At 38.2% G+C, this 27,658-nt stretch overlaps 1 protein-coding gene across 2 annotated transcripts; it reads right to left on the minus strand.

Moving 5' to 3' along the window:
- Positions 1-1,049: 1,049 nt before the first annotated feature.
- Positions 1,050-26,878, minus strand: LOC131427007 (protein croquemort-like). Of its 2 annotated transcripts, none has more exons than XM_058589871.1 (6): positions 26,795-26,878; positions 4,511-4,801; positions 4,149-4,454; positions 3,245-4,086; positions 3,089-3,179; positions 1,050-1,230 (listed from the first exon to the last, which is right to left on the minus strand). In XM_058589871.1, the coding sequence occupies exons 2-6, from the start codon at positions 4,640-4,642 to the stop codon at positions 1,117-1,119; spliced, it is 1,485 nt and encodes a 494-aa protein (XP_058445854.1). In that variant the 5' UTR covers positions 4,643-4,801; positions 26,795-26,878; the 3' UTR covers positions 1,050-1,116. The 2 variants fall into 2 exon arrangements, with proteins under 2 accessions (XP_058445854.1, XP_058445855.1); XM_058589872.1 differs by having other exon boundaries at positions 26,745-26,840.
- Between the last annotated feature and the right edge of the window lie 780 nt (positions 26,879-27,658).

Consider the following 27,658-nt stretch of genomic DNA (forward strand, 5'->3'; position numbering starts at 1 on the left):
TATAAATTCCGTTCCTAACACGCTGGTTGTGCCACAGCTCTGACAGAAGGTAGCCGCTCGATACCCGCTTTTTCACACTTCCTGTTTTGTCCAACAAAGTTCCTGCAGTGCTACGACATCGAAGCCGCGAAATTCCAGCATTCGGTCGTATCCAAGCGATTTTCAGTCCCATGTGCTAAGCTTCCAGTCGAGTTCATCGCCTAGGTCGTTGCCGATTATTCCGAATCGTATTTTCACCTTGATTGTTCGTAACTGCTGTTTTACGGGCGGCTTGTTAGACCTGCATAAACCTCCTGTCTCACCGGAGGGCCACCGTGTCAGCCCTGTTTAGATCGGGGTTGGTTATCCGATCTTTCCTATGGTTATTCGTACCCCAACCGGAACCGCAAGGAGGTAGGGATAGCAATTACAAGACAAGAGGCTAAGGATAACTTTGGGGCCTATATTACGTATTGCTCAGTCGTTTACCAACCAGATGCCAGGTGTTCCAATGAATCAGAAAAAAATGCTTTGTTATGATTCAGGGGTTAACCAATTCGGCTCATCAATGCAACCTCAACGGTTCAACCGCTGGGTGACATAACAGTAAACGGTAATGTGCCCAATGCACAATACAGGTCAACTTCTATATTAATACACAACAACTTGCTTGTAAGATCAGCGCCATATGTGTTAAATTTTTAGGAAGGTGGTTATTCCAATCGTATAGTGGTCATTTCCAATGTATCTGTGCCAAACGGATTTCCTGCACGCTGACTGGGATGACACCTTGTTTAAAAACATGAAAGTGGGCATCATTTTTGTCTATGAGTAAGTGCAATACTAATTTTATTCCATTTCGTGTTAACAGCTCTCAAAAAGTGTTCGGATACTTATGTGAAAATTATTTGTTGTTTAAAAATCTTTTCAGACTAGTCAAATTTTCGGTGATTTTTTGTAATTATTGTGTTTGATCGTTTTTATAAAAATTTTAACGTATTATTGAAGACGATAGTCATTATTTCCGGTCTTAAGTTTCTGCTACCTACACTGTAAAATGAAACAGCGGATTTCTACAAAAATAATAATGCAAAGTTTATTAATTTCATCATTTTTTTGCCGTCGTTATAAACAAAATCAGTCTTTCCATACGAAGATAGCAAAATACAGTGCCACTCCGAATGCCAACAGGCCCAAACCGAAAAGTGCCCATCCCGTATAATATCCGACATCACGCAAAGTGTAAATAAGCTGTAAAGAAAATGAATATGGAATTAGTTTTATATGTTCATAATCACAATTTACTTATTTTACCATTGTTACTTTCTGTTAAATCGGTTTTAATTCACCTATTACACTGAGGTCTTTTTTACGTAGATGATACGTACCCGACAAAAAAATCGCCAAATCCGCAAAAAGCCGCAAAACCATAGAAAACAAATTTTTGATGCCAAATGTCTTCAAAAATTCATGAAACATTGAGATTTGGTGTTTTCTCAACAAAAATTTGTTTGAAATTTTTAGTTTAGAAAAATTTTGAGATTCCCGAAATCGAAAAAAAATTGTTTGATGCCGAATGTCTTAGAAAGGCATGAATTGTCGAAATCTGGTGTAACCTCCAAAAATATTTTTTTCTGAAAAAAAATCGACAATTTTCTAAGTGTTGACCAAAAAACTTTCAGCAGTGGAGCAGTTACGAGCCCAATTTAGATTGTTTCACGCTTTTGCATTGTTGCATACCCGGCAATTTCGGAACCGGAAGTCGGATCCGAATCAAATTAAGTAAGTTTGCATACGATCATAAGACCTTTCATTAGAATCCAAATTTGTGAAAATCGGTGTGCTGATTTTGATTATTGTTACCGGTATTTTTTGTGAAATGATTGCAATGAAATCGGATTAGCCATCTTATGGCGTTTTTCATTGAAAAACACTGATGGCGTGGATTGCTCTGATTTTGCACTTTCGAGCAGAAATGCAATATTTTGACGGTGTTTCATTGCCATTTCTACTCGAAAGTGCAAAACCAGAGCAATCCACGCCACCAGTGTTTCTCAATGAAAAACGCCATTAGAGAAATGTGAGTGCATATTTTGTGTGATTTTCCGCACATTATTCCGGAACCGGAAGTCGGATCTATATTAAATTAAAAAAAATCTATGGGGCAATAGTGCCTTCCATTTGGGTCATAAGTACTATGAAACCCAGTTCGGAGCTATCTCGGAGAAAAGTGAGTGAATTTTACAGACTCCGATTGGAATTCGCAAGGTCAACTGTATAAATTTACACGTACCAACCATCTGTCAAGCAGCTATGTGCTTATGTGGCGCATTCGATTTACGATCGTGATTTGTGATCTAATGTTTCTCGGTTTCAAGTCACGCTGTCGCTTCTCGATTTCATGGTTTTTGTTTCGTTGAATTTCAATTTATGATTTTAAAATCTCTCAATTTTACATGTTCTTGAACGTAAATTCACGTGAAATGCAACGCTCCATTTATGTGCTTATCAACACCGACGTCGGTCACGTCCGAAGGATATATACTTGGAGAAAAGAAGGATTGTTAGTTCGATGTATGTTGCTACTAAAAATCCGAGAAATGCTCTGTATTTCCACATACATCACAAAAGCGGATAGTATGTTAGTACATATTTAAATAAAATTTTAATCTGTTTTTTAACCGGCTACCGAGAATGCGTTGGAATTTTATTGTAATTTTGGTAAATATGTACAACTCTACATCCTGCTAAGATACGATATATGAAACGAGTATTTTCCGAAAAAATTCTGGGCAGAGCCGACTGCCGTCATCCTTTCATACATTTAATCTTTCAGGTTCTGTATTTTTGACAACCATAACTGGCAAGATGTCACCAGAAAAACAAACAACGACAATAGTACGATTCATACAAGAAAAATGAGAGAAACAACACAAGTGACTCGCGAGATAATGCTTCATTTTCTATTAAAGATAAATCTGTTGCAGTTTCTACCCTTTAAGAAGAAGAAAGCTCCGTCAGAAGTTTGCATATAATAAAAAAACCGTTTTGTTTTTGTGAATTTCAATTATAAAATTAAATTATGAATATTTTTTGCGTGTATAATTACCTTAATTTCGTCAATTTTTTCCTGTGTCAGTACGACGCGTTGTTCTGCCCAAAATGCAGGCAGAATAATATCAGGTAAACCATTGGTAAGTCTGTAAATGAATCATTTTCATGATTACACTCAACATTGTGTAAAAATGTGTCCATCAACACTTACTCTAATCCATAATCCTTCACATGAACATTGTACTGCACTCTACCATTAACCTGCAACGGAATTCCCGAGAATTGATGCAATGCGTATCGAAATTCGTGCGCTTGACGCAATGGACTTAGGCCAGTGACGGCATTCAAATAGTACGGATCAGCCATGTAGAAGTGCGGGAAGCTCACACGCAGCGGTGCACCGAAATTGCATCCGGATACATCAAACATTCCTCGTCTAAGAACCGGACACTCTTCTACAGGTGCCGTACATTGGCATTCTGTTTCCGGATAATTGTGACCACCGTCGAAGACACGACTATCCCCAATCCACACACCACCTCGCACTCCACTAAGTTCAAATTCACCATCGTACTTTAAGCTTATCGCACTGCATAGATCCGTAACGAATAATATGAAGTTTTCTTGACTGTCAATTTGCTCTCTTGTCATTGGAGGATTAACTTGACCTGTTGAGCCGTGAACACGTCCACATTCTCCGCGATAGTACGGGACCGTTGGCTCTCCATTCCAGGCAGTCATAAGGCCAGTTCTTGGCCACATATCAGTGCCGGTTCCCATACGGAATTCACCATCATATTCAATACTGTTGTTGCGCTCAGCAAAATATGCAAAACCTTCCCAATCAGGTACCTCTATGCCCTCCACTATTTCTGGAAATGCTTCCACCAGTACTTGCAATGCGGCTAGTAGTTTATCTTCAGCTCCATTGAATAGAATATCTTGTACTAGAACATCCTGGTATGTGATACCATCCAGTAAATTGTTCGCTCTAATCAATCCATCTATGATGGATGCTAGAAATGGATCGTCTTTGACGGTTTCACCAGTGGACTGAAAGTTAGTTAGTTAGTTAGTTTAGCCTTGTTATCTATATATCACAAGTTATAAATTACCATTAAAATAGTGTGTGGTGTCGTTACTGTATCAGTATAAAAGTCTCCATTGGATTGCTCTGGAATATAAGTCCATGTTCGTTTTTGCTTAAAAGTGATCGTGTGATCCGAGTTGAATGTGATATTATGTCTTTGATGAACCTCAAGGAAGACATATGGTCCTCGTTGGACGAAATTCGGTTTTACGTTTGGATTTCTAATGTCCTCCGGATTTGTCCAATCCCAAAAATAAATGTCGAAATACATGGGCACTTGGGAATCCAACCAATTATCGTACACTTCTGTACCGGGCTTCATTATGAATTCCTACAAAATAATGCATGAGTGTATTTTGAAAGTTTACTCTTCATGTAAGTACGTACGCCCCGTGCTACGGAATCCACTATAGCGGGTAGACCGAATCCGAAAAATGCTGCCAAACCAAAAATAAATACCACTCCTAAAAAGGCCCATACTTTCTTTGCACGGTTAGAGCAGTTACAGCAGCAGCACATAGTTGTAAGTATTCTATACAATTCTTGCGTATCACAGTATATGCGTCTATGCCTTACGATAGACTATTGAGAACTAATTTCGTTGCTAATCCCTCGCCTAATCTGCACTTTGAGTTCCATCTACTGGACTGATTTTTGAAACCTCCCGTAAGCTGATTGCTGTAAAAATGTCGTGATAAAAAATGTGATTGGTAAGTCGGTGGCCGCTTATCTGTGGGTGGACTGATCGCCTCCCCTGGGCCAATAAAATATTTTCGATATGTCAAAAGTGAGTGAAATGATTTCTGTTTATAGAAACTCTGAGATGATAAATTAATCGGTAATCTCTACTTGATTAGGCCAAAGAATTACGGTGAAATGTTTAGTGTAACTAGTTTCGATATTGTAATAAATCCAGTGAACATATGAAATATTATACACTGACGAATAGAAGACAAAACTTCAAGCAAAATACAATGAGTCCTGTGTGAGGTGAAGAAAGAGTGCTACATTCCGATGTGGAAATTGATCTTCTGTCTCCATAGACTTCGTAGCCGACTCGTAAGTGTACCCGATCATCAAGCCGTAACAAGTTCATAACAAAAAGTATTTTTCGTAGCAAGTGCTGATATAAGTCTGGTCTCGTTAGTTATCAACATTTTTTAACAAGTATCAAGAAGAGATATAATTTAAATACGGTGTGTTGGTCGGGGACAGAACTATTACAGTGCTACGATCCTACGGATACCAAGATTTCCATTAAGTAGTGATTCGAACACACGATATCCAACTTGTTATATCAATGCCTTATATACAAAAACAGATTTTTCAACCAAACCCCTTAATGATACCATGTTTATATGGCAATAAAGTCGTAGTTAGTTTTCATCTGAGACATTAGGATAGACATTCGGTGCAAGATAATACGTAACATCGTAGTATTGGCATTAGGTCTACTTAACTATGTATGCGTGTGAGTGCTTCTACACTTTTTCTAGCTGTTCAATTATCTCGGAAGTAACAACAGATCTCTTTAAACTTAGACTCGCTTTAAAGGTGCTTCGCATTAGGCCGATCCGACCGACCCAATCTTTCCGGCACCGACTTTTTTTTTGCTTCGGCTATGGCTGAGCTGCATGTTCAGCAGCCATAGCCGAAGCAGAAAAAAGTCGATGCCGGAGAGCTCGGATCGGTCGAGTCGACCTAGTTCGGAGTAGAGATGGGTAACCCGTTCGCGAACGGTTCGAATGAGTGATCAATAGTTCTTTGTTGAAGAACGGTATTTCCCTAATAAAGGTGCGACATTACGAAACCTTGTTCGAGGTACCTTTTTCTTTGTTTTTTTTTTTGCTCGCTAGACCTAAGCTCTCGTGGAGTCTGCGCAGAAACATACAAAGAACGAACTATAGAACGAAAGAATTAGTTCTCTTGATTGAACTTTATAGTTCTGAACGATTCTTTCAAAATGGACGGTTTTGCCCATCACTACATTAATCCTGACAATGGTTCTGTCAAGTTTTGGCCTGTTTGGCAAGCTGTTACTACATTGGAGAAGTGCTACAGTGGCTGAACGGTTTTTTTTAAATGAACGGTTCTGCCCATCACTAGTGCGGAGTTACTATTGGGCCATGAAATAAATTCGAAGAGCAAACGGCAGACACTTCCTGTTCCGGAGATATAATCGTATAAGTGACGTAGACGACATACCAAACATTTATCTATTTATTCAATTTTACTCAGAGATAACTCAACCGATTCCGACGAGCTTGGGTTCTTTTGATAGGTTTGATATCAAATCTAATTCAATGTTTTACTTTTTCTTATATATATAAAATATAGGTATAGAATTCGCTCAAACTTTAGAAAAAAATTCCGAGGCCCGGAGGGCCGAATGTCTTATACCAATCGATTCAGCTCGACGAACTGAGCAAATGTCCGTGTGTGTGTGTGTGTCTGTATGTGCGTTGTCAACAAAGAGGTCGAGATTTCAGAGATGACTGAACCGATTTTGATCAAACTAGTCGCAAACAGAGCTGCAAATTGTCAGTCATGTCAAATGACCTTGACAGACTGACTAAAATCATCGTCAACTGTAATCGGTACGATCAAAGTGTCTGTCAAATGAGATACTCGATAGTTCAATGACCAAGTAGAAGTATACTCAGTTAAAGACAGGTGACGCATTTTGTTCTCTCTCTCATTCTCCTATTCCCTGTTGAAGTGAAAAAATTCCGTGAGAGTACTAACATAAACATAAATTGATAAAGTTCATTGTTCTTTGTAAAAAGTCATTGGATTTCGGAATTTATTGGTGTACATGAATTTAATTCAATGTTTATGCTGCTTGATTAATATTTAGTCACATCGTAATCAAACAGTGACAGGAGAAATGAAGATAATATCAATCGCATCGGCAATCAATGAGCGTCCTGGTGAGTGCAATATCATAAGAATTTAAGTTATGACAGATCGGCTCTCAGACACTCAATATATGATGATTGGTATAGCCTGGTTGGCAGCAGTCCAGTGACATAAACTTTACAATCTTCGTAGTGCAAAGTTGCTCGTTGATAGTGACATTTAGCAGCTCTGGTCGCAAATGAAAGGTCTCCCCGTCACCCAGAACGCTATTGAATGGTTTTCAAATCGGATGCTTACTTTTTGAGTTATACGAAATTTTATGTCAAAATTTTCAGTTTTTTGACAATGACTGTAACAAATGACCTTTTTTTTAGACTTAAATTTCGCTCAAAAATAGCTATCCAACAAGTCATAGATTGTTAAAATCGGTCCAGTTTTAACGGAGATATCGACATTTTTGTGTAAGCGACTTTTCCCCCTATTCCAGCAGTAGGAGTTTTGAGCGCTGTATGACAAAGCAATGCTTGGGAGCTACGTGAAACATGATTTTTTATACTGTTACATCCAATTGTACCAAAAAGACTGTGTTTAGCATCCTTTTTCATGACATTTTGTCTCGAACCGATTTTAGCACGGTTCGTTTTTGGCAACATAATCGTTCGAATATGACATATGTAAATCAGATGATGGCCAAGATGGCAGCATTTTCGAGTTAAAAACAATTGTATAATTATTTTGATTTAAACTACTGACAGTAATGAATGCTGGAAGAACATAACACCCATATACCATTCGAATCAGTTCGTCGAGATCAGCAAATGCATGTGTGACAAATAATTTCACTCTATTTTCTCGGAGATGACTCAACTGTTTTCTACAAACTCAGATTCATATGAAAAGTCGTATGCTTCTAAACGGGGTTCCTGAATTATGTTTCGATCCGACTTCTGGTTCCGGAACTACAGTACAGTTTTATGATCCTATCACACATTTTGCTTTTCAGTCAGATTTTCCGTCAGGGTACTCGAGGTGATTAATATAAAAATGATTTTTCACATAAATTAATCAGGTTTATCGGGTTTGCAGATTTGGATAGTTCAGTTTTAGTGGTATTTAGTTTTCGATTCGGATTTAATTCGCACTACGATTTTTCAAAGATGTCTACACTGATTTTCAAACATTCTGAAACAAATGTATACTATACAGCTCCTCAGGAGAATTTATCTGACTTCGACTACACCGATTTTCGAATTCTGGTTCCAGTATCGAATCGTTTCTCAAAGCTCAATCGTTTTCTCCAAAAAGCCAAATCGACAAAGACAAAATTATTAACTGTAGCTTGATACGCTCAACTCTAGAGTATGCATCATTTTTACCTTCGAGACATTCAACGCCTTGAATCAATTCAACGCAAATTCGTCCGTTTTGAACTTCGTCGTCTTTCGTGGACCTTCCGAGCTACGAAGATCGTTGCAAGCTGATTGACCTAGATTTGCTCTCTGTTCGACGTGACGTCTGAAGGTCATTTTTGTCACTGATATCGTATAGACTGTTCAGATCTTCTACAATTGTTACACTTAGCTAGTCATCGACGTACTCTTCGTTTCCAACCATTTCTTAGAATACTCTCATCTTGAACTAACTATTGCAATTTATTCGTCATATGGCCATACGAATCGGTTTGGGTTATACTGGTTCCTGAATACCGGCTCTGGAAGTACCTTAAGTAATCGTAAACTCATTGTACCGTAAACCGATTGTTACGATGAGTATCGAAACTTTATCGATTTCAAATTAAAACATCAGGCACATTCAACTTCACTTAGCATCAAATTCAAACCTCGAGAACGATCGTACAACATGACTGTACGAGATAGGGCAGGTTAAAAGAAAACCAGAAAATAGGTTAGATTTTCTGTAAATAAATCAGTCTTAGATCAGAACCCAAAAGGGTAGTTTGTTGTCGCTCAAGAGTATCACGTCCTGCAGTAGTTTGTTCCTCAAAAATATCAAGTCCTGTGAAAAGTGGCTAGAGAAGTATATTTACCAAGGGTATCACGTCCTGCAGTAGTTTGTTCCTCAAAATATCAAGTCCTGTGAAAAACCACTAGAGAAGTATATTTTCAGAAACTTTCCGAAATTTCATATCCGAACGAGCAGTGCACTATTGTGCCATCTGTGTAGAACTAACGCGTATCCCCCACTATAGGAGGTGTCGCCTAGATCACACGATACACAAAGTTGCCAGCCTCCTTCGAGGGAGATTTGGTAGCTCCACCAGGAGCTGGTTGTAAACCAAGAAAATCTAATTTTCTTACCAAAACATTTTTTTTTTTTTTCAAATAAAATTTTTATTAGGCTCATTTGCTTTAGCTTAACGTGGCCGATTGTCTTGTTGTTAGGGAGAGAGAAAGGGATGCCGTATTACGGGGCGGCATACTCCCCAGTTAGTAAGGGGACATAGGGAGGGTGGGACCTACACAGTATTGAATTGAAATTTGAATACATCATTGGTTTGTGGCATACATCTTTTAGACACATTTTTCGTTCGATGAATCTTCATGTTTTTCAGCTTGTAGCAATGAAGAGATTATTCTGGATTGGGATGCTTCGTTGGTGTGTTCTGACGTTGATGTGACGTTTTTGGGTAGCTTCCAGCAACTCAGTCAGTTCAAGGCAGGTGCATGCTCCGAAGCATCGTTTACACAGGCCATACTTCCAGCAACGTAAAGAAGAGTGCGGTAGAGCTGTAGACGAGAAAGAGATAGGAAGAGCACTAAATTTGAGCATTGATAGTTTTCAAGAAGTTATAGATGAGAGTCATATAAGGAAGATTTCGAGTTGCCAAGACGTCGCGGACTGGTACGAAGGGTGGTATACCTCGAGCCCGAAGGGAACCTATGAGTTGGGACCTGGCATCACAATACTCGACACATGTCCAAACAACATGTTCGATGTCATGATAACCCTCACCGCAAACGCAGACACCACTCTCAGCGAGCCCCACACGACGGAGATGCGCACTGAACATATAATGATTAGACATGAGCCTTGACATTACACGAATAAAGTCTCGGCTCACGTCTAACCCCCGGAACCAAGCTTTCGTCGATACCTGTGGGATTATTGAGTGTAACCATCGTCCCAGAGTTCCACTATTCCATGTATTCTGCCAGCTAGCTAGAGTTTTCTGACGACAGCAACTGAAAAATTCATTGAAGCAGATTGGTCTTTCATAGATATCACCTTCTAGTGCGCCCACCTTGGCTAACGAGTCCGCCCTCTCATTGCCCCGTATGGAACAATGTGAGGGGACCCAAACCAAGGTAATCTGGTATGATTTTGCAGATAAAGCACTCAATTGTTCCCGTATTTTCCCCAGGAAATACGGTGAGTGCTTTCCAGGCTTCACTGAACGGAGAGCCTCAATGGAACTGAGACTGTCCGATACAATGAAGTAGTGATCTGTGGGCAGAGTGTCAATGATCTCAAGGGTATACTGAATTGCAGCTAGTTCTGCGACGTAAACTGAAGCTGGATCACTGAGTTTATAGGAAGCGGTGAAATTTACATTGAATATACCGAAGCCAGTGGACCCGTCTAGATATGATCCGTCAGTGTAAAACATTTTATTACAGTCGACTTCTTTAAATTTATTATTAAAAATTTTTGGGATCTCTTGAGGGCGTACAGGATCCGGGATTCCACGAATTTCTTCTTTCATGGATGTGTCGAAAAACACAGTAGAATTAGAAGTATCCACAAAATGAACACGATTGGGAACAAACGAAGAAGGATTTATATTCTGAGCCATGTAGTCAAAATACAAGGACATAAAACGGGTTTGTGAATTAAGCTCGACGAGCTTTTCAAAGTTTTCTATCACCATCGGATTCAAAATGTCGCATCGGATTAGCAGTCGATATGAGAGATCCCAGAACCTGTTTTTCAACGGTAAGACGCCCGCCAGCACTTCAAGACTCATCGTATGGGTTGATTGCATGCAACCCAAGGCAATACGTAAACAACGATACTGAATTCTTTCCAGTTTAATGAAATGAATATTCGTAGCGGAGCGGAAACAGAAACATCCATATTCCATTACTGACAATATCGTCGTTTTGTACAACCTGATCAGGTCTCCTGGGTGAGAGCCCCACCAAGTTCCGGTTATTGTACGAAGGAAATTGATTCTCTGTAGGCATTTTCGTTTCAAATACCTAATGTGACATCCCCAGGTAACTTTGGAATCGAACCAGACCTCGAGATATTTAAATGTGAAGACCTGAGCTATGTTTTCACCCCCTAGTTGAAGCTGTAATTGTGCTGGTTCTCGCTTCCTCGAAAATACAACCAGCTCAGTTTTCTCCGTAGAGAACTCGATACCCATTTGAAGAGCCCATGTCGACAAGTTGTCGAGGGTATCTTGCAATGGTCCTTGGAGATCGGCAGCTTTGGGTCCTATAATAGACACAACACTGTCGTCGGCAAGTTGTCTTAGCGTGCAAGATGTGTTGATACATTCATCAATGTTATTTACGTAAAAGTTGTATAAAAGGGGGCTTAAGCATGAGCCCTGAGGAAGACCCATGTAACTGAATCGCTTTGTCGTCAAATCACCATGCTCAAAATGCATGTGTTTCTCGGACAATAGATTATATAAAAAGTTGTTCAAAACTGGTGAAAGACCATGCTGATGCAACTTCTCAGATAGAACGTTAATGGAAACTGAATCGAATGCCCCCTTGATGTCGAGGAAAACTGATGCCATTTGTTCTTTACGAGCAAATGCCATTTGAATTTCTGTTGAGAGCAACGCTAGACAATCGTTCGTTCCTTTGCCCCTGCGGAACCCAAATTGTGTACCTGAAAGCAATCCATTTGTTTCGACCCAATTGTCTAGACGGAAGAGAATCATTTTCTCCAACAATTTCCGAATACAGGAAAGCATAGCAATCGGCCGATACGAATTGTGATCGGAGGCTGGTTTTCCAGGTTTTTGAATAGTAATAACACTCACTTCTCTCCATTCGTGTGGGACAATATTACCCTCGAGGAACTTGTTGAATAAATTCAACAAGCGCCTTTTGGCAGAGTCGGGCAGATTTTTCAACAAGTTGAATTTAATTCTGTCTAACCCCGGGGCTCTATTGTTACACGACAAGAGCGCAAGTGAGAACTCTACAATCGAAAACGGTTTTTCGTTTGTATTCAATGTCGCGACGCGGGATATCTTCTGTTCCGGAACAGAATCAGGACATACTTTCTTAGCGAAATCAAATATCCAGCGGTTAGAATATTCCTCGCTTTCGTTCGCGTGATTTCGATTGCGCATGCGACGGGCTGTATTCCAAAGAGTGCTCATTGCTGTTTCTCTCGTTAATCCGTCAACAAACCTTCGCCAGTAACCGCGTTTCTTAGCTTTAATCAGACTTTTCATTTGAAATTCTAACGCCGCGTATTTCCGATAATTATCTGGAGTTCCGTTCCTTCTAAACGAGATGAAGGCTGAAGCTTTTTTCGTTTTCAGCTCTGAGCACTCTTTGTCCCACCATGGGTTGGGAGAACGCATACTAGTTTGCGCGCTAGGTACTCGTTTCGTCTGAGCTTGAATTGCGGTGTCAAGAATCAAGCCAGCCAAAAATGTATACTCTTCCTCCGGAGGAAGCTCCTGTGATGTTTCTAGTTTCTCAGACATCGAGCTCGCGTAACGTTTCCAATCAATGTTTCGTGTGAAATCGTACGAAACATTGATTGTTTCCGATGGTCTTCCACGGTTGGTGATAGAAACTATGATCGGCAAGTGATCGCTACCGTGAGGATCACAGATTACCTTCCACTTGCAATCTAACTGTAGCGAAGTCGAGCAAAGGGATAAATCCAGCGCACTTGGTTGTGCTGGTGGTCTAGGGTACCAAAACATTTTGGTGTCACTCCAGAGAGGAGTTGAAACTCACGACCAAGCAAAGAACTCACGACCAAGCGTAGAGAATTTCCGCGAGACAAGGATTCACGGAAATTAAAACTCACGTTCAACAAAGAACTCACGACCAAACGTAGAGAATTTCCGTGAGATAAGGATTCACGGAAAGCTAAGACTCAAAGAAGCAAAGCGATAAAAGGAAATCGCGAACCGTCTGTTGAATACTTAAAAGAAAAAAGTACAACAAGATGTCCAAATTCGGTTTTATTGAAAATCCGAATGGAGCATGCCGACTGTGCACGGCACAAGATGGCAAGGACAACATGGTGGAATGCGATGAATGCGATCGCTGGTTCCACCTAAGTTGTGCCAAACTGAGAGACATACCACTACAAGAGGAAAGGTGGTTATGTGTAAAATGTATGAGCATCGAAAAGAAGATGTTCAATCTGGAAGTAAGCGTAAAAAGTGCTGAAACCAAGGAACCGAAACCCTCCACTTCAGGAGCAATAAATGATAATAACCAAGATTGGGTTATTTATCTGAAACGGCAGGCACTTATGCAATTGCCTCGTTTCAACGGATCCGCGAATACGTGGCCAAAGTTTAAGCACGTATTCGAAGTCACAACGGAGGAAGGTCGATTCTCCAATTTAGAGAATCTGAATAGATTAGAACAAGTCCTGGAAGGTCAGGCTTACAAGCAAGTACAGCAGCTTATGATGAATGCTGCTAATGTACCGCGAATAATCGCGAGACTAGAAGAAGTATTCGGAAGACCCGAATTAATTTATAACGAGCTTCTACAAGCAATAACACGGATACGGAAAGAGAGTAGATCCGTGACCTGTGAAATGGCAAATGCACTCGACAATCTGGTGTGCAACATAAACCAAATGGGTAGAAGAGAATACCTGCACGACCACAGATTGATAAAGGAAATGGTGCAAAAATTGCCATATGCGATCCAGGTCAAATGGGCAGAGACATGCCAAACAAACATAGGCTCGCCAACTCTGGAGGATTTCAATCGGTGGCTTGAGCCACATGGAAGGGTTAATCGACTAATGAACGAATCAACACCAGAAGTAAAAAGGCACAGGATTAACACACACGCTGCGGAGGAAAAACAGCAAGATGCAGCGGCAACAAAACAAAGAAGCCCAACGAAAAGAGAATACAGCAAGGAATGCGTATATTGCAATAGAAATCACCACGTAAGAAGCTGCGAAAAATTTAAAAAAGCTTCCATGGAAGAAAAACACCATTTCACAAAGGAAAACCGTCTGTGTTTTGGTTGTTTGAACAAAAATCATACCGCATGGAAATGCCCGACGAAGCGGCCGTGTGGCATTAATGGGTGCAAAGCGATGCACAGCCCGATTCTCCACAAAACACCGGTAGAAAAAGAAGATCAAGTTAATCATCACGATGGGAAAACATCGGAGATTCTGTACCAGGTGGTACCCGTTACATTAAAGAACGGGACAAATCGAGTTGATACCTACGCGTTTCTTGACGCAGGATCATCTCTCACGTTATTAGATGAATCATTGGCCAATAAGCTTGAACTCAAGGGCAACGTCGAGCCACTAACGTTAAAGTGGACTCAAAACATAACAAGGAATGAAAATGAAAGCAGACGGGTTCGCCTGTGGGTAAGCGGTGCATCTCAAAGAGCTTACGCATTGAAAGGTGTGCGAACCGTAAAGGATCTGCAACTGCCAAAACAAACAGTAAATGCTGATAAATTAAAACTGCAATTTAAGCATTTAAAAAATTTACCAATCGATTCATACGTAAACGCACAACCAAAACTACTGATCGGATTGAATCATAGCCATCTACTAGCACCAGTAGAGAGACGCCTTGGTTTTTTTTTTTTTTAATAACTATTTATTGGAATATGAGTTAAAATTAAATTATTAAGATTTAAATTGGGTGTTCAGCCACAAGTGGTGACTTTTCAGCCCTGTTATATATATATATATATGATTTGGTTATTACCATGAAGACATCATTTGCTTCCGCAATTCTGAGATTTTTGTGTAGGGAAAATTCTAAACCTACTTGTATTGTGTAATGGGGAAAAGGAACTTATATACTAACTTACTAACTAATACAGAGAGCGAATCGATTCAATTGAAGATTGTATCGATTTTTGTCGGAATTTACTTATAATATTATGTGACATTACATCTAATGGTTCTATATTTGTGAGTCTGTGTAACTCATTTGTACTAAACCAGGGAGGACGCTTCAGAATCATTTTCAGAATTTTATTCTGAATCCTTTGAAGCGTTTTCTTCCTGGTGGAACAACAGCTTGACCAAATTGGTACCGCATAAAGCATGGCTGGTCTGAAAATTTGTTTATAAATTAACAATTTGTTTTTTAGACAGAGCTTAGAATTTCTGTTTATAAGAGGATATAAACATTTAATATATTTATTACACTTTGCCTGGATTCCTTCAATGTGATCCTTGAAAGTGAGTTTTTTGTCATACGTTAAACCTAAGTATTTAGCTTGATCAGACCATGTCAATTCCAAGCCATTCAATTTGAGAATGTGATTATTGGTTGGTTTAAGAAAAGAAGCTCTTGGCTTATGAGGAAAGATAATTAATTGCGTTTTTGCTGCATTTGGTTTAATTTTCCATTTTGACAGATAATCACTGAAAATATTTAAACTTCTTTGTAGGCGACTGCAGATCACTCTTAGATTTCTACCTGTGGCTAACAGACTTGTGTCGTCACAGAATAGCGATTTCTGACAACCAACGGGTAGATTTGGAAGATCAGAAGTGAAAATATTATACAAGATTGGAGCTACACTCGAACCCTGCGGAACACCGGCTCGTACGGGTAGCAATTCAGATTTACAATTCTGATAGCTAACCTGAAGAGTACGATCAGTTAAATAATTTTGAATCATTTTGATTAAATAAATAGGAAACTGGAAATCAGACATTTTTGCTATTAAACCTTTGTGCCAAACACTGTCGAATGCTTTTTCTATGTCTAGAAAAGCAACTCCAGTGGATAACCCAGAAGATTTATTTGATTTTATCATGTTCGTTACTCTGACAAGTTGATGAGTAGTTGAATGTTCATGACGAAATCCAAACTGCTCTGGTAAAAAAATTGAATTCTCATTTATATGAGTCATCATTCTTAACAAGATAATTTTTTCAAAAAGTTTACTGATAGAAGAAAGTAAGCTAATTGGGCGATAACTTGATGTTTCTGCTGGGTTTTTATCAGGTTTTAGGATAGGAATTACTTTAGCGTTTTTCCATCTTTTTGGGAAGTAAGCTAATGAAAAACACTTGTTGAAAATTTTAACCAGGAGTCTCAAGGCAACATCGGGAAGATTTTTAATAAGAATATTAAAAATTCCATCATTACCAGGAGCCTTCATGTTTTTGAGTTTCCTAATAATTGATTTAATTTCATCAAAATTCGTCTCAATAATGTCATCGTGTGATAACACTTGGGTTGAAATATGATCATACTTCAGTGAGACTTCATTTTCAATAGGACTCACAACGTTTAAATTAAAATTGTGGACACTCTCGAACTGCTGAGCAAGTTTTTGAGCTTTTTCACCATTTGTAAGAAGTATTTGATTTCCTTCCTTGAGAGCAGGAATTGGTTTCTGAGGTTTCTTAAGAACCTTAGAAAGTTTCCAGAAAGGTTTAGAATATGGTTTAATTTGTTCAACTTCTTTAGCGAAATTTTCATTTCGCAAAAGAGTAAATCTATGTTTAATTTCTTTTTGTAAATCCTTAACTATGTTTTTCATAGCAGGATCACGAGAACGTTGATATTGTCGTCGACGAACATTCTTCAACCGAATGAGCAGTTGAAGATTGTCATCGATGATAGGAGAATTTAATTTAGTTTGAGCTTTGGGAACTGAAAGATTTCTAGCTTCGATAATATAATGATTCAAATTATCAATTGCTGTGTCGATGTCCGCAGAATTTTCTAAAATAGTTTCATGATCCACATGATTTTCAATGTGAGATCTGTAATCCAACCAATTAGCTCTATGATAGTTGAAAATAGAGCTAATTGGATTAATTATAGCTTCGTTGGAAAGTCTGAATGTTACAGGAAGATGATCTGAGTCAAAATCAGCATGAGTAATCGGTTCACTACAAATGTGACTTTGATCTGTTAGAACCAGATCAATTGTAGACGGGTTTTTCACGGAAGAGAAACAAGTAGGATTACTGGGATGAAGAACTGTAAAGTAACCAGCTGAGAGTTGATTATGAAGTATTTTACCATTACTGTTATTTTGCCTACAATTCCACTGGACATGCTTAGCATTTAAGTCCCCTATTACGAAAAATTTCGATCGATATCTTGTAAGTTTTTGCAAATCGCCTTTAAAGAAATTTAATTGTTCGCCGGTGCATTGGAATGGCAAATATGCTCCAGCGATGAAATAAATTCCATGAATGGTTTCAACTTCGATTCCCAAGCTTTCAATAACTTTAGTATTGAAAGAAGGTAAAATTCGATGTTTAATTTGCCGTTGGACAAAAATGGCAACTCCACCACCAATTCCAGTAAACCTGTCAAATCGATGAACCACATAATGTGGATTACTTTTCAATTTTACATTTGGTTTAAGAAAAGTTTCTGTCACAATGGCAATATGAATTTTGTGAGCTTTGAGAAAATTATAAAATTCATCTTCACTCGATTTCAAAGATCGAGCATTCCAATTTAAAATATTCAAATAATTATTTAACATCACTGTTAAATTTTAAATTCATTATAATATTATTTGCAAATTTCCATCCGATTTGAAATGCTTCAAAAAGTGATGAAGTCGAATTCATTTGGATGATCATTTGAAAAAGTTGATCTTGTAGGTAGATCATTTTATTTTCAGTTATATCGCCTAAATCGACTTCATTTAAAGAAGCGAATGGCATTGAAGAAATATTTGTAGGTAGACTGCCATTAGAAGAAGATGATTTGGCCGGTCTACCTATTAATAAATTGTTTTCGTTAGAAGAAGAACTGCAAGGCGGTCCTGTGTTTTGATTATTTACATTAGAAGAAATAGGTGATAGATTTCTACCTAATATACCAGCATAACTGACATTAGAAGAAGATGATGACGAGGTCGATCTACCTGTCAATAAATTGTTTTCGTTAGAAGACGAATTGGCAGGTGCCTTAGAAGAATTTTCAGGTATATTCTGTAAATTTAAGGTCGTTGATTTGACTTGTTGTCTAAGCGAACGAGCGTTTAAAATTTTTTCCCTGACAGGACATTTCAAATAATTGGATTTATGATTTCCATTGCAATTTGAACATGAAAATTTCTCAGTGGTTTCATTCATTGGACAAACGTCTTTCGAATGCGATTTACCACAATTCAAACACCGTATATCCATATGACAATTTTTGGTTCCATGACCGAAGCCTTGGCAACGACGACATTGCGTTAAGTTAGCAATACGATTATGCCGTTTATAATGTTCCCAATGAATTTTAATGTGAGAAATGAAACGTACTTTTTCTAAAGTTTTCAAATTGTTTACATCACTTCGATTGAAGTGTATTAGGTAAAGTTCATGGGAAATTCCAGAGCGTGGTTTAGAAGTACCATTCGCTCTTTTTTTCATAAGTATTACTTGGGAAGGGGCAAAACCAAGCAATTCTTTTAGTTCATTTTTAATTTCATCAATACTTTGATCATTTGATAATCCTTTCAAGACAGCCTTGAAGGGTCTGTCTGATTTTATATCATATGAATAAAATTTATGAAGTTTTTCGGACAAATATCGAATAAGACGTTCGTAATCTTCCAATCCATCCACCAAGACTCGACATTCTCCTCTTCGTCCGATTTGAAATGAGACTTTTACTTCCGGGAGAAAAGTAGAAAGCTCAGTACTGAATGCTTTGAAGTCGGAAATCATCACCGTCACTGGTGGCATAGATTGATGTTTCTTCCCAGAACGACAAGCGTCCATTTTGGGAATTTTTGAAGAATTTTCTTCTATGTCGCTACAATCGGATTCAGGAAGAATCTCGTAAATATTGTTAGACGGCATAGAATCAACGGAAGGGAAATCCGTCCGTTGTCTTTTATTTTTACATTCAGATTCTATAAGATCGTGAATGTTATTAGAAAAATGTTGAATAACGGATTGTGATTTATTCCGTATTGAATTATTTTTAGCCTTAGGCTTGTTGCCTTTCCGGTTGGACGCAGGCATTTTTGAAATTAATGAAATTTTAAATTAAATTAACTAGGCTAAATTAGTCTTCGATTAGACTCCTAGCTAGCCTTAAAAAAGGCTGATTAATTTCTTAGTCACTCTAATATCACTCTTTGTATCACTTAGTCACTCTAATATCACTCTTTGTATCACTTAGTCACTTAGTTAGTGATTCAGGTAGCCTTGAAAAAGACTGAATCCTTGAATCAATGAAACTCTAGGTAGCCAGAAAAAAATTCCAGGAGCCAAGAGCTATACGCGTGCGGTGCGAACGACTGTTCAACACCGACTGAGAGACGCCTTGGTGATATAGGAGAACCAACGGCGTTGAGGACCAAACTGGGATGGTTGATATTTGGCAATATATCCAATACCGTGGAAAATGGAATAACGATGATACACGATGGGGAACAGAAGCTAAACGAATTGATAGACAAGCATTACTCAACGGAAGATTTTGGTGTTAAAATAGTTGAACCACCTTTGAAACGTAAAACGGAAGAACAGCACCTACTGGTACACAACGAGGAACCACCACTGCATAAGAGTTTTATCGTTGCTACTAAACTTAACAGAAAACACGTAATGAATAGATTAGATGTCGATTCTCCTGCGACATTGGGTGTACGAGAAGTTGTTCCAACGAGGAACAAGAGAAGCATACCTGTAAAACCCACCAACAACGTAGTACGGAATCGATCAAGCACGAATGAGAATCGTGAAAATAAGAATGTAATGGATATACCCTTTCGATTCATAGGCAAGATAAATGCATCCCCGAACAAAGATGGATCAGAGGGAGCAAAAGTATATCATAACAAACGAAGAAATATGAAGAACATTGAATTCGTGAATAAACAATTGTCAAATGAAACAACGAACACAGCTAAGCAACTACCAGAATATAACTGCTACGAAACAGTGGTTTGCGAGCGAGATAAGTTATTGATAAAAAACAAGAAACTGATGAAACAGACATTCAATCTGGAAACATTTTCCCAATCATCCGATTGTTTTAAAGTTGAAACAAAAATTCTAATTCCAACATCATTTGAAAAGGAAACGGAGGTGAAAATGGAACCACGAGATAACGATAATAAATCTCAAGAAAACAGTGATCCTGTATCATCTGATCAAAGCAAGCAGGAAGACAACGCCATCCCGACGTCGAAATCAAGTGTTGAAAAATTCAAGTCTGGAAACGTCAAATCTGGACCAACAACATCAATATGTTCTACACTCGAATTATCAGTAGGAAATAATTTCGGTACAGATTGTAACGACACGGTCAACACGAGCATGAATACTATGAACATTAGAGAGGATGTATATTGCAATACGAAATCTCCGGTGAGAAAGAAGAGACGAACTATCCCATGGAAAAATCTGAATATTATCGCAGGAGTTATTGCTATAGTCTCTGTTATTTTGTCATTAACCAACGCCCTAGTAATGAAACCTATAGATGAAGACGGTATAATATTCGATCACTTTGGAACATGTGTTTTAAAAAGAGGAACATGGCGAACAAATATAGAGACAAATGTGTCGCCCGAAAAGGATATTGAGGAAATAGATCGAATCTTCATGATGGTGAGGAGCGCAGTAGGACCTACACAGCTATACCTAGGTCTAGAGAAATACATGCAACTGAAAGACACAATGGAACATTATAGCCAGGATGCAATACAGGAAATTGAAATGACAACGAGAGTAAAACGTAGCAAAGGAGTACTAGGATTTATTTCGAATATCATATTTGGTGAAGACGACGTTGAAGAAGAAATACGGGCTATGAGAATACATGAAGACGAAAATATTCATCACGTTTCAAGGGAGCTCGACGAAATGAACGACAGAGCGAAAAACGCTGCACTGCAATTCAACGGTCACATATTCAGATTAGAAACGGAATTAGCAAATTTACGTAACGTCGTCGAGGACGAAGAACATAATCTTCTTCACCAAAAAATCTTAGAAGCAACCGTAATGGCTAGGCAAAACATCGATGATATTATCATGAAATATCGAAAGATTCGTTCGCATCCAGTAACCACTTACGAACTTTCGAAAATAAAATCGAAGATCATAGATAAACTACCGAAGGGATATACGGTTCTAGATTACCCGGACGCAATAAGCTACGAAAACTACATGGTCAATGGGTCAGTGGTAGTAAGGATGAGTACTACAATAATAAATAAGGATCCATTTGAAATATTTAGGATTATCCCAGTACCGCATGTAAAGGATCATACAATAATCAGTGTGAACGCAACGTACGTAGTAGTGGACGCAAAGGGGAATTACCTTTACCCAGAAACTGCCTTTGTTAGACTTAATACTACTCACTTCATCATGATGCAAACAGAGATAAGAAGGGCTCCAGATTGTGTTGTGGCAGCGCTTCTGCACAAACATAGCGGTGAAACGTGCGTACTGAAAGAGATACCTACACCTTATTTAAGCGTCATCCAGTTATCTGAACCAAATAAAGTTCTGTATTACACTGACGATTCGAAGGCATTATTGATACATTGCGAAAAGTCAATATTTCCACCACCCTACGACGCAGCTATCGTAACGATGCAAGATGACTGTACCATACAGACAAGGAATAAGACATTTTATCCAAAGATAGCCGGAGAAAATAAGAATATTCGAACGTACTTCAAACCACGTACAGGGATGAATTGGATTTTGAATTTTACAATGCACAATCGGACGGAACCAGGAAGCAATGTAACAGAAGTTAAGCTTCCGGACATACCAGAGCATTATTTTGTGGACCACTTTAATTATGGATCGGAACCAGTACACAAACACTCGACGATCGTAACATTGATAGTTATCACATCGGTTATACTAGGCATATTATCATACCGATATGGATATCTACGAGTTTGGCGATGTTTTATCAGACAACAAAACAATCCAGAGGACATCGAAGTACCAGCTAACACTATTCGCATACCATCTAGCTTCAATCAGCGACCAACCCGGCGAATAATGTTCACCAGAACCGACGACGACGAGGTTGCAGAAGAACGAGTTTAGAAGAATAAGCGAAAATTTACAAATGTATTACAATTAAAAATGTAAAAGTGTTAGAATTAAGTGAAATGAATACGTTGTCAAAAACATGTAAAGTGTTAGAATTAAACCAAGAATACATTGTCAAGTAGTTAAGGATAACGAGAACATATGTTTTGCAGAAATATACAAACAATAAATAAAATTAGCAGCATATTGAATAAAAATCGAACGCAAGTTAGGTAAATCTAGTTGATTTACGAGGGCCGGGATGTTACGACGAGTATCGAAACTTTATCGATTTCAAATTAAAACATCAGGCACATTCAACTTCACTTAGCATCAAATTCAAACCTCGAGAACGATCGTACAACATGACTGTACGAGATAGGGCAGGTTAAAAGAAAACCAGAAAATAGGTTAGATTTTCTGTAAATAAATCAGTCTTAGATCAGAACCCAAAAGGGTAGTTTGTTGTCGCTCAAGAGTATCACGTCCTGCAGTAGTTTGTTCCTCAAAAATATCAAGTCCTGTGAAAAGTGGCTAGAGAAGTATATTTACCAAGGGTATCACGTCCTGCAGTAGTTTGTTCCTCAAAATATCAAGTCCTGTGAAAAAACCACTAGAGAAGTATATTTTCAGAAACTTTCCGAAATTTCATATCCGAACGAGCAGTGCACTATTGTGCCATCTGTGTAGAACTAACGCGTATCCCCCACTATAGGAGGTGTCGCCTAGATCACACGATACACAAAGTTGCCAGCCTCCTTAAGAGAACCCCCTTCGAGGGAGATTTGGTAGTTCCACCAGGAGCTGGTTGTAAACCAAGAAAATCTAATTTTCTTACCAAAACACCGATTGTCACACTTTTAGATTCAAATTCGATCCGATTTGCAGTTTCGCCATTACAGAGCAATGAGTGATTAAAATCTCAAATTGCCGCTTAGAACGACGGTCATTAAAATAATGAAATGAAAACTAAAACACCGAAGAAGTTTCATGCAAAAACACATGCGGTTTGATAAAAAAAAGGTATCATCTCACTGCTAGGTGGATTAAGCACGTTTTTTTCGTAGTTACGAGCTTTACTTTCAAATGATTCACGAAAGCCAAGTCGTTTGGAAGCTACACAGTGACAGCGGATCAAGTGTAATTAGATCATGGTGAACACTTTACAAACATAATCTGCAAATATACAAAATTTAGGATAAGAATTTGGATTGATTTATAATAAATTGTCATCGTTCCGGAACGAAATTGAACGTATTTTTTTCAATTGTGGCGAACAGTCAAGTTGGCGCTAGAAAACTTATAGGTTCGAGTACTATCTCTGCGGTATTTTTTCGCCGCGAATTTTCATTTCTGTCATACAATTGCGAAGGAAATGAAGCTATGTGTTTCGAAACAACTCTTGTGGTAAAAGAATAGTATATGAATACTTTCTCAACTATGTGGAATGATTGTTCTAGGATAATACTTCAGTTTATTTTTTTACACCAGATCTCGAAGTTTCATGCATTTCTAAGACAAAACAACAAAACCACGTAACTTGGAAAATCCGCGTAAGAAAAAATTAGCGTAACTTCGGAAATCCGCGTAATTTCGGAAATAAAAACCGCGTAAAAAAGACCCCAGTGTATCTTGATTTGAAACGAAACGAGATGTTTCTGCGTGTAATTTTGCATACCATGGTGTCTATCACTTTACTTGGGACAGTATAAGGTGATTGGTAAAACAATCGCCTTACACGCAACCTGATTTGAGTTCTGAGTCTTATACTTGTAGAGTAATTTTTTTTTATTTAAAAGATATTTTTATTCAGGCCTATTTGCGTACAAGCTTTACGTGGCCGAATTAGCCGATTTTTTAAATAAACAATTTTTGAAGTGGATATTGTTGTCACTCTTTTTCTAGGAGGAGAAGAGCTTCCATTTCCCTCCTGCGAGGGTTGAGGGGCTTTTTGTTCGTGGCTCGTCTCGTCCTCCATTGCCGCATCGGTGGTTTTGTTGTTGATTTCCGTCTTCTTTTCGTTTTCCTTGTTGTTAGCAGTCTTGAGCTCGTTGCTAGTTGCTGTAGGAGCGCCTTGTACATTGGTTGCAGTTGTTGGTTGGTTTGATGGTGAAACAGGAGTACTACGCTCACTAGTTTTCGTTGTTGAACGGTTTACCTTGTCTTTGGTTGAAGATGTTCTTTTCGCAGTTTCAGTGCAAGGATTACCGTAGTGTACAGGTTGTTCACAAAACTGACATGTAACCAGCTGATTTTCATAGGTAATCAGCGTTTTACACGGATGTGTCCCACCTTGACCACAAATGATGTATGATGGAATTGCCTTACGTAGTTGCATACGTACCACTCGCACGTCATTCCGGATGCCGGGGAAAAAAATCCGCCATACTTCTCTTTCGATGGAAAGAACTTCACCGTACTGCGACATGATTTCCCGAACGCACTTATCGCTAGTCTGCGGGGGAAGGTCATGCACGCGTACTTGTATGGCATTGTCCACCATGTGCACAGGAATTTTGTATTTAATGTTGTCACACTAAACGCTGTGCACCTCGTTGTTAACCGAAGCGAATGCAATTGCATCTCTTTCACGTTTGAACATAATGTACACACAGTTAGACGCCTTGTTGAATTGAAACTCACTTACATTATTAGCGTCTAGATGCATTCGTTCTTTAAGTAAGATTTCAATTTCATTTGCTGCTGGTCTAACTTCGCAACGCTTGAAGTCTATACAAATTGAATTCGGTCTTGCAGGCCAAGTTTCAGGCTTTGTTAAATCGTATTTGACCATTCCGTACACTCTATTGTTCACTGCACTGTATTGTCTTTGTTTCTTTTGCTTCGACCGCAAACGATTTTCGACTGTGTTGGCTGAGATGCGAGCACGAACTAAAACTTGTAGAGTAATGATAAATAACAATCAGTTCTATTGAACGCTTTGTATTAACAACATATCGCTAAATATTTACCATTTTTCCAGCAAAGTTAAAAAATCTGCTCCAAAGTTATGGGAGACAGAGAGTTGTGATGATTTATCTTTAAAATTATAAACATTTGAACTGAGTGTTGCAACAACTCGAAAATTCTTTGGGCTATGAGTTATGTATGATCTCACTACATTATAAACTCTCAACCCCCTTCACTCTGAATGTGCTTATGATATAATAAGATCTTTTCTTTGGTGCAGTAAAAGGGTATACTCTTAAATTCTGTTTGAAATTGAATACTTATAAAAACGAAAAATTTATTATTGTTACTGAGTATACGAAAATTGTGCAGATGAAAGTGTTAGTCGAGATGTTTTGTTAAAATTTTTAATTGTTTTATTTCATGGTAAAATTGAACAATTTCATCGGTTAAAGTCGCTAATAAATCAAATAAAAAAAAATAAACAAACAATTCTCTCAGATCACCGAGTTCTTAAAAAGTGACTGAATTAGAATTATTTTGGGATTGTTGATATCATAGATAATAACTTCAAAATGGAAATTTCAATAAATTTGTTCAAAAATTTCATTAGCTTTTTCATTCATCACCCTCGATTAAAAATGTATAAGGTTCAGTAATGTAATTCAATAGTGTGTGCACGTTTCGACATATGGTTTTGCCACAAATGTGTTGTTTTGAAAATGATGTCGAAAGTGTAGAAAATCCGTTTTCCGCTTCCGGGCTCAGTTGACTCATGATCGAGAACTGAATAAAAACAAATCATATTAGCCGTCCCTAAAAAAGTAAAATCGTCGTATTTTGTCGTTCAAAAAGTGAGCCAAGCGGCAGGATATAAGTCATTCAAGAAAATAAAAACCCCTAAAAGGAACGAGAAACAGGAAACCAATTCGAAAATAAAAGCTTGTAATTTGAACAGCGTTATTATGAATGATGAAATGCCACGATCGAGGATCATTTTCGAACACCCCAAAATTTACTCTCATAGCAAAATATTCTTAGAGAAATTCGAAGGACAAGCAAATAATGTGAAAGATTCTACAAAAAAAGTGAAAAAAGGCTTCCAGACAGCTGACTAAGGACAGTATTCAGAACTTAGTGTCCGAACAATAATATTTTGTTAAAAATGAGTTACCAATAACCCGTTTGTTACTATGATTTTTTTCTGATTAAGAAGTGAATAGAAGTAATGTATTTATTTTTTATTTTTCGTGTTGCAGATCATGTTGAACTGCCACGCCAGTCAGCAGTTCAAGCTATACCGCTAGGCAGACGTAAAGTTATCATTTTGCGCTTCGAATCCCCTGCAAAAAATAAGGTGTAATACAAAAGTTATTTTTATGCGTTTTGTATGCCATTTTTATGCGGTTATGCAAAGTTGTGTTTTTATGTGGATTTGTGGAGCTTTGAGTTTTGTCTTATACGGTTTTTAAACAATTATGAACGTTAGTTCAGATTCTACGCGAAACGCAATCCTCTCATGCAAAAGACTTATGATGTCGAATTAAAATTAAGCACATGGACAAATATCTATAAGTAAGTTTCATCCTAAATACCAGTATGATATGTAGTATCACAAACATGTTTAATTAGTTACATAAATTTGAACTCCCCGAATAACGTCGATTTTAGTTGAAGCGAAAATACCTAGTGTCACTTTCACTGTTTACTGCAAAAAAGCTGATTTCCAGAGTGAATGGCTTTTACGCACTGATATAAGTAAAGTTCAGGCTGCCCACTAATGGTCGCCTGTACAAAAAAGTCATGACGAAGCAGGCCGTCGGTGGTCAAAAGGAACAATAAACTTCTCCTAATGTTATCGCCCGAAATCAGTGAACCTAATATCTCCGATAAATCATTATGTGATAGCTTATCTCAGATGGACGCTGACGTTCGTGTTTGTTTTTACGATTAAATAATTGAGCTTACTATTTTTGCGTTTATAAAGAGTTCGATCGAAGGTCGGCATTCATTTGTTTATTTATTTATTGCAACGGAGGTCCACTTGTGATTGTGTTCTACTCAAGTGGAGATTAGCCCTCCTCGTATTTTGTAGCAACAGATAAGGTAACAGTATCTCTATCACCCCAATTATCCTGTTATTTTGTTATCTCTGAGACGCTATTATATCATATATCACAATAATATTGCAACGGAATTGGTTATAAATTTTGTTGGTTGGTTGTTCATATTTTCCACTATTATCACTCGGGCATAATAATAGTTGTACAATATGTTATTGAAATAAGATTGCTTTAAATATACAAAACAATTTACAAAATTTACAACGATTTATTAGTTGATTTGACGTAAAGTCGCCATTAGTAAGAGAAGGCAACAAGCGATTATAAATATACTCTGCTACCCAGGTATAGAGCGACAAGACTAGTGTTTGTTGTCCGATGAACAGAGAAGATGTTTGGATATGAGGTACAGGTCGTGAGGCGGCTAGGATTTAGATCATTGCTCGATGTACGCTTACCGACACGGTGCTGTTGTAGAACTGTGTCT

Source organism: Malaya genurostris, chromosome 2, assembly GCF_030247185.1.
Source record: "Malaya genurostris strain Urasoe2022 chromosome 2, Malgen_1.1, whole genome shotgun sequence".
Lineage (NCBI taxonomy): Eukaryota > Metazoa > Arthropoda > Insecta > Diptera > Culicidae > Malaya > Malaya genurostris.

Bases quoted from the DNA above. Each gene is read 5' to 3' on its own strand.
- LOC131427007 (XM_058589871.1), bottom strand. From the start codon at position 4,642: ATGTGCTGCTGCTGTAACTGCTCTAACCGTGCAAAGAAAGTATGGGCC. The intron at 4,087-4,148 runs GTAATTTATAAC...ACTAACTTTCAG, and splicing joins CACCACACACTATTTTAATG to TCCACTGGTGAAACCGTCAA. The intron at 1,231-3,088 runs GTAATTATACAC...TTTTCTTTACAG, and splicing joins AAAAAATTGACGAAATTAAG to CTTATTTACACTTTGCGTGA.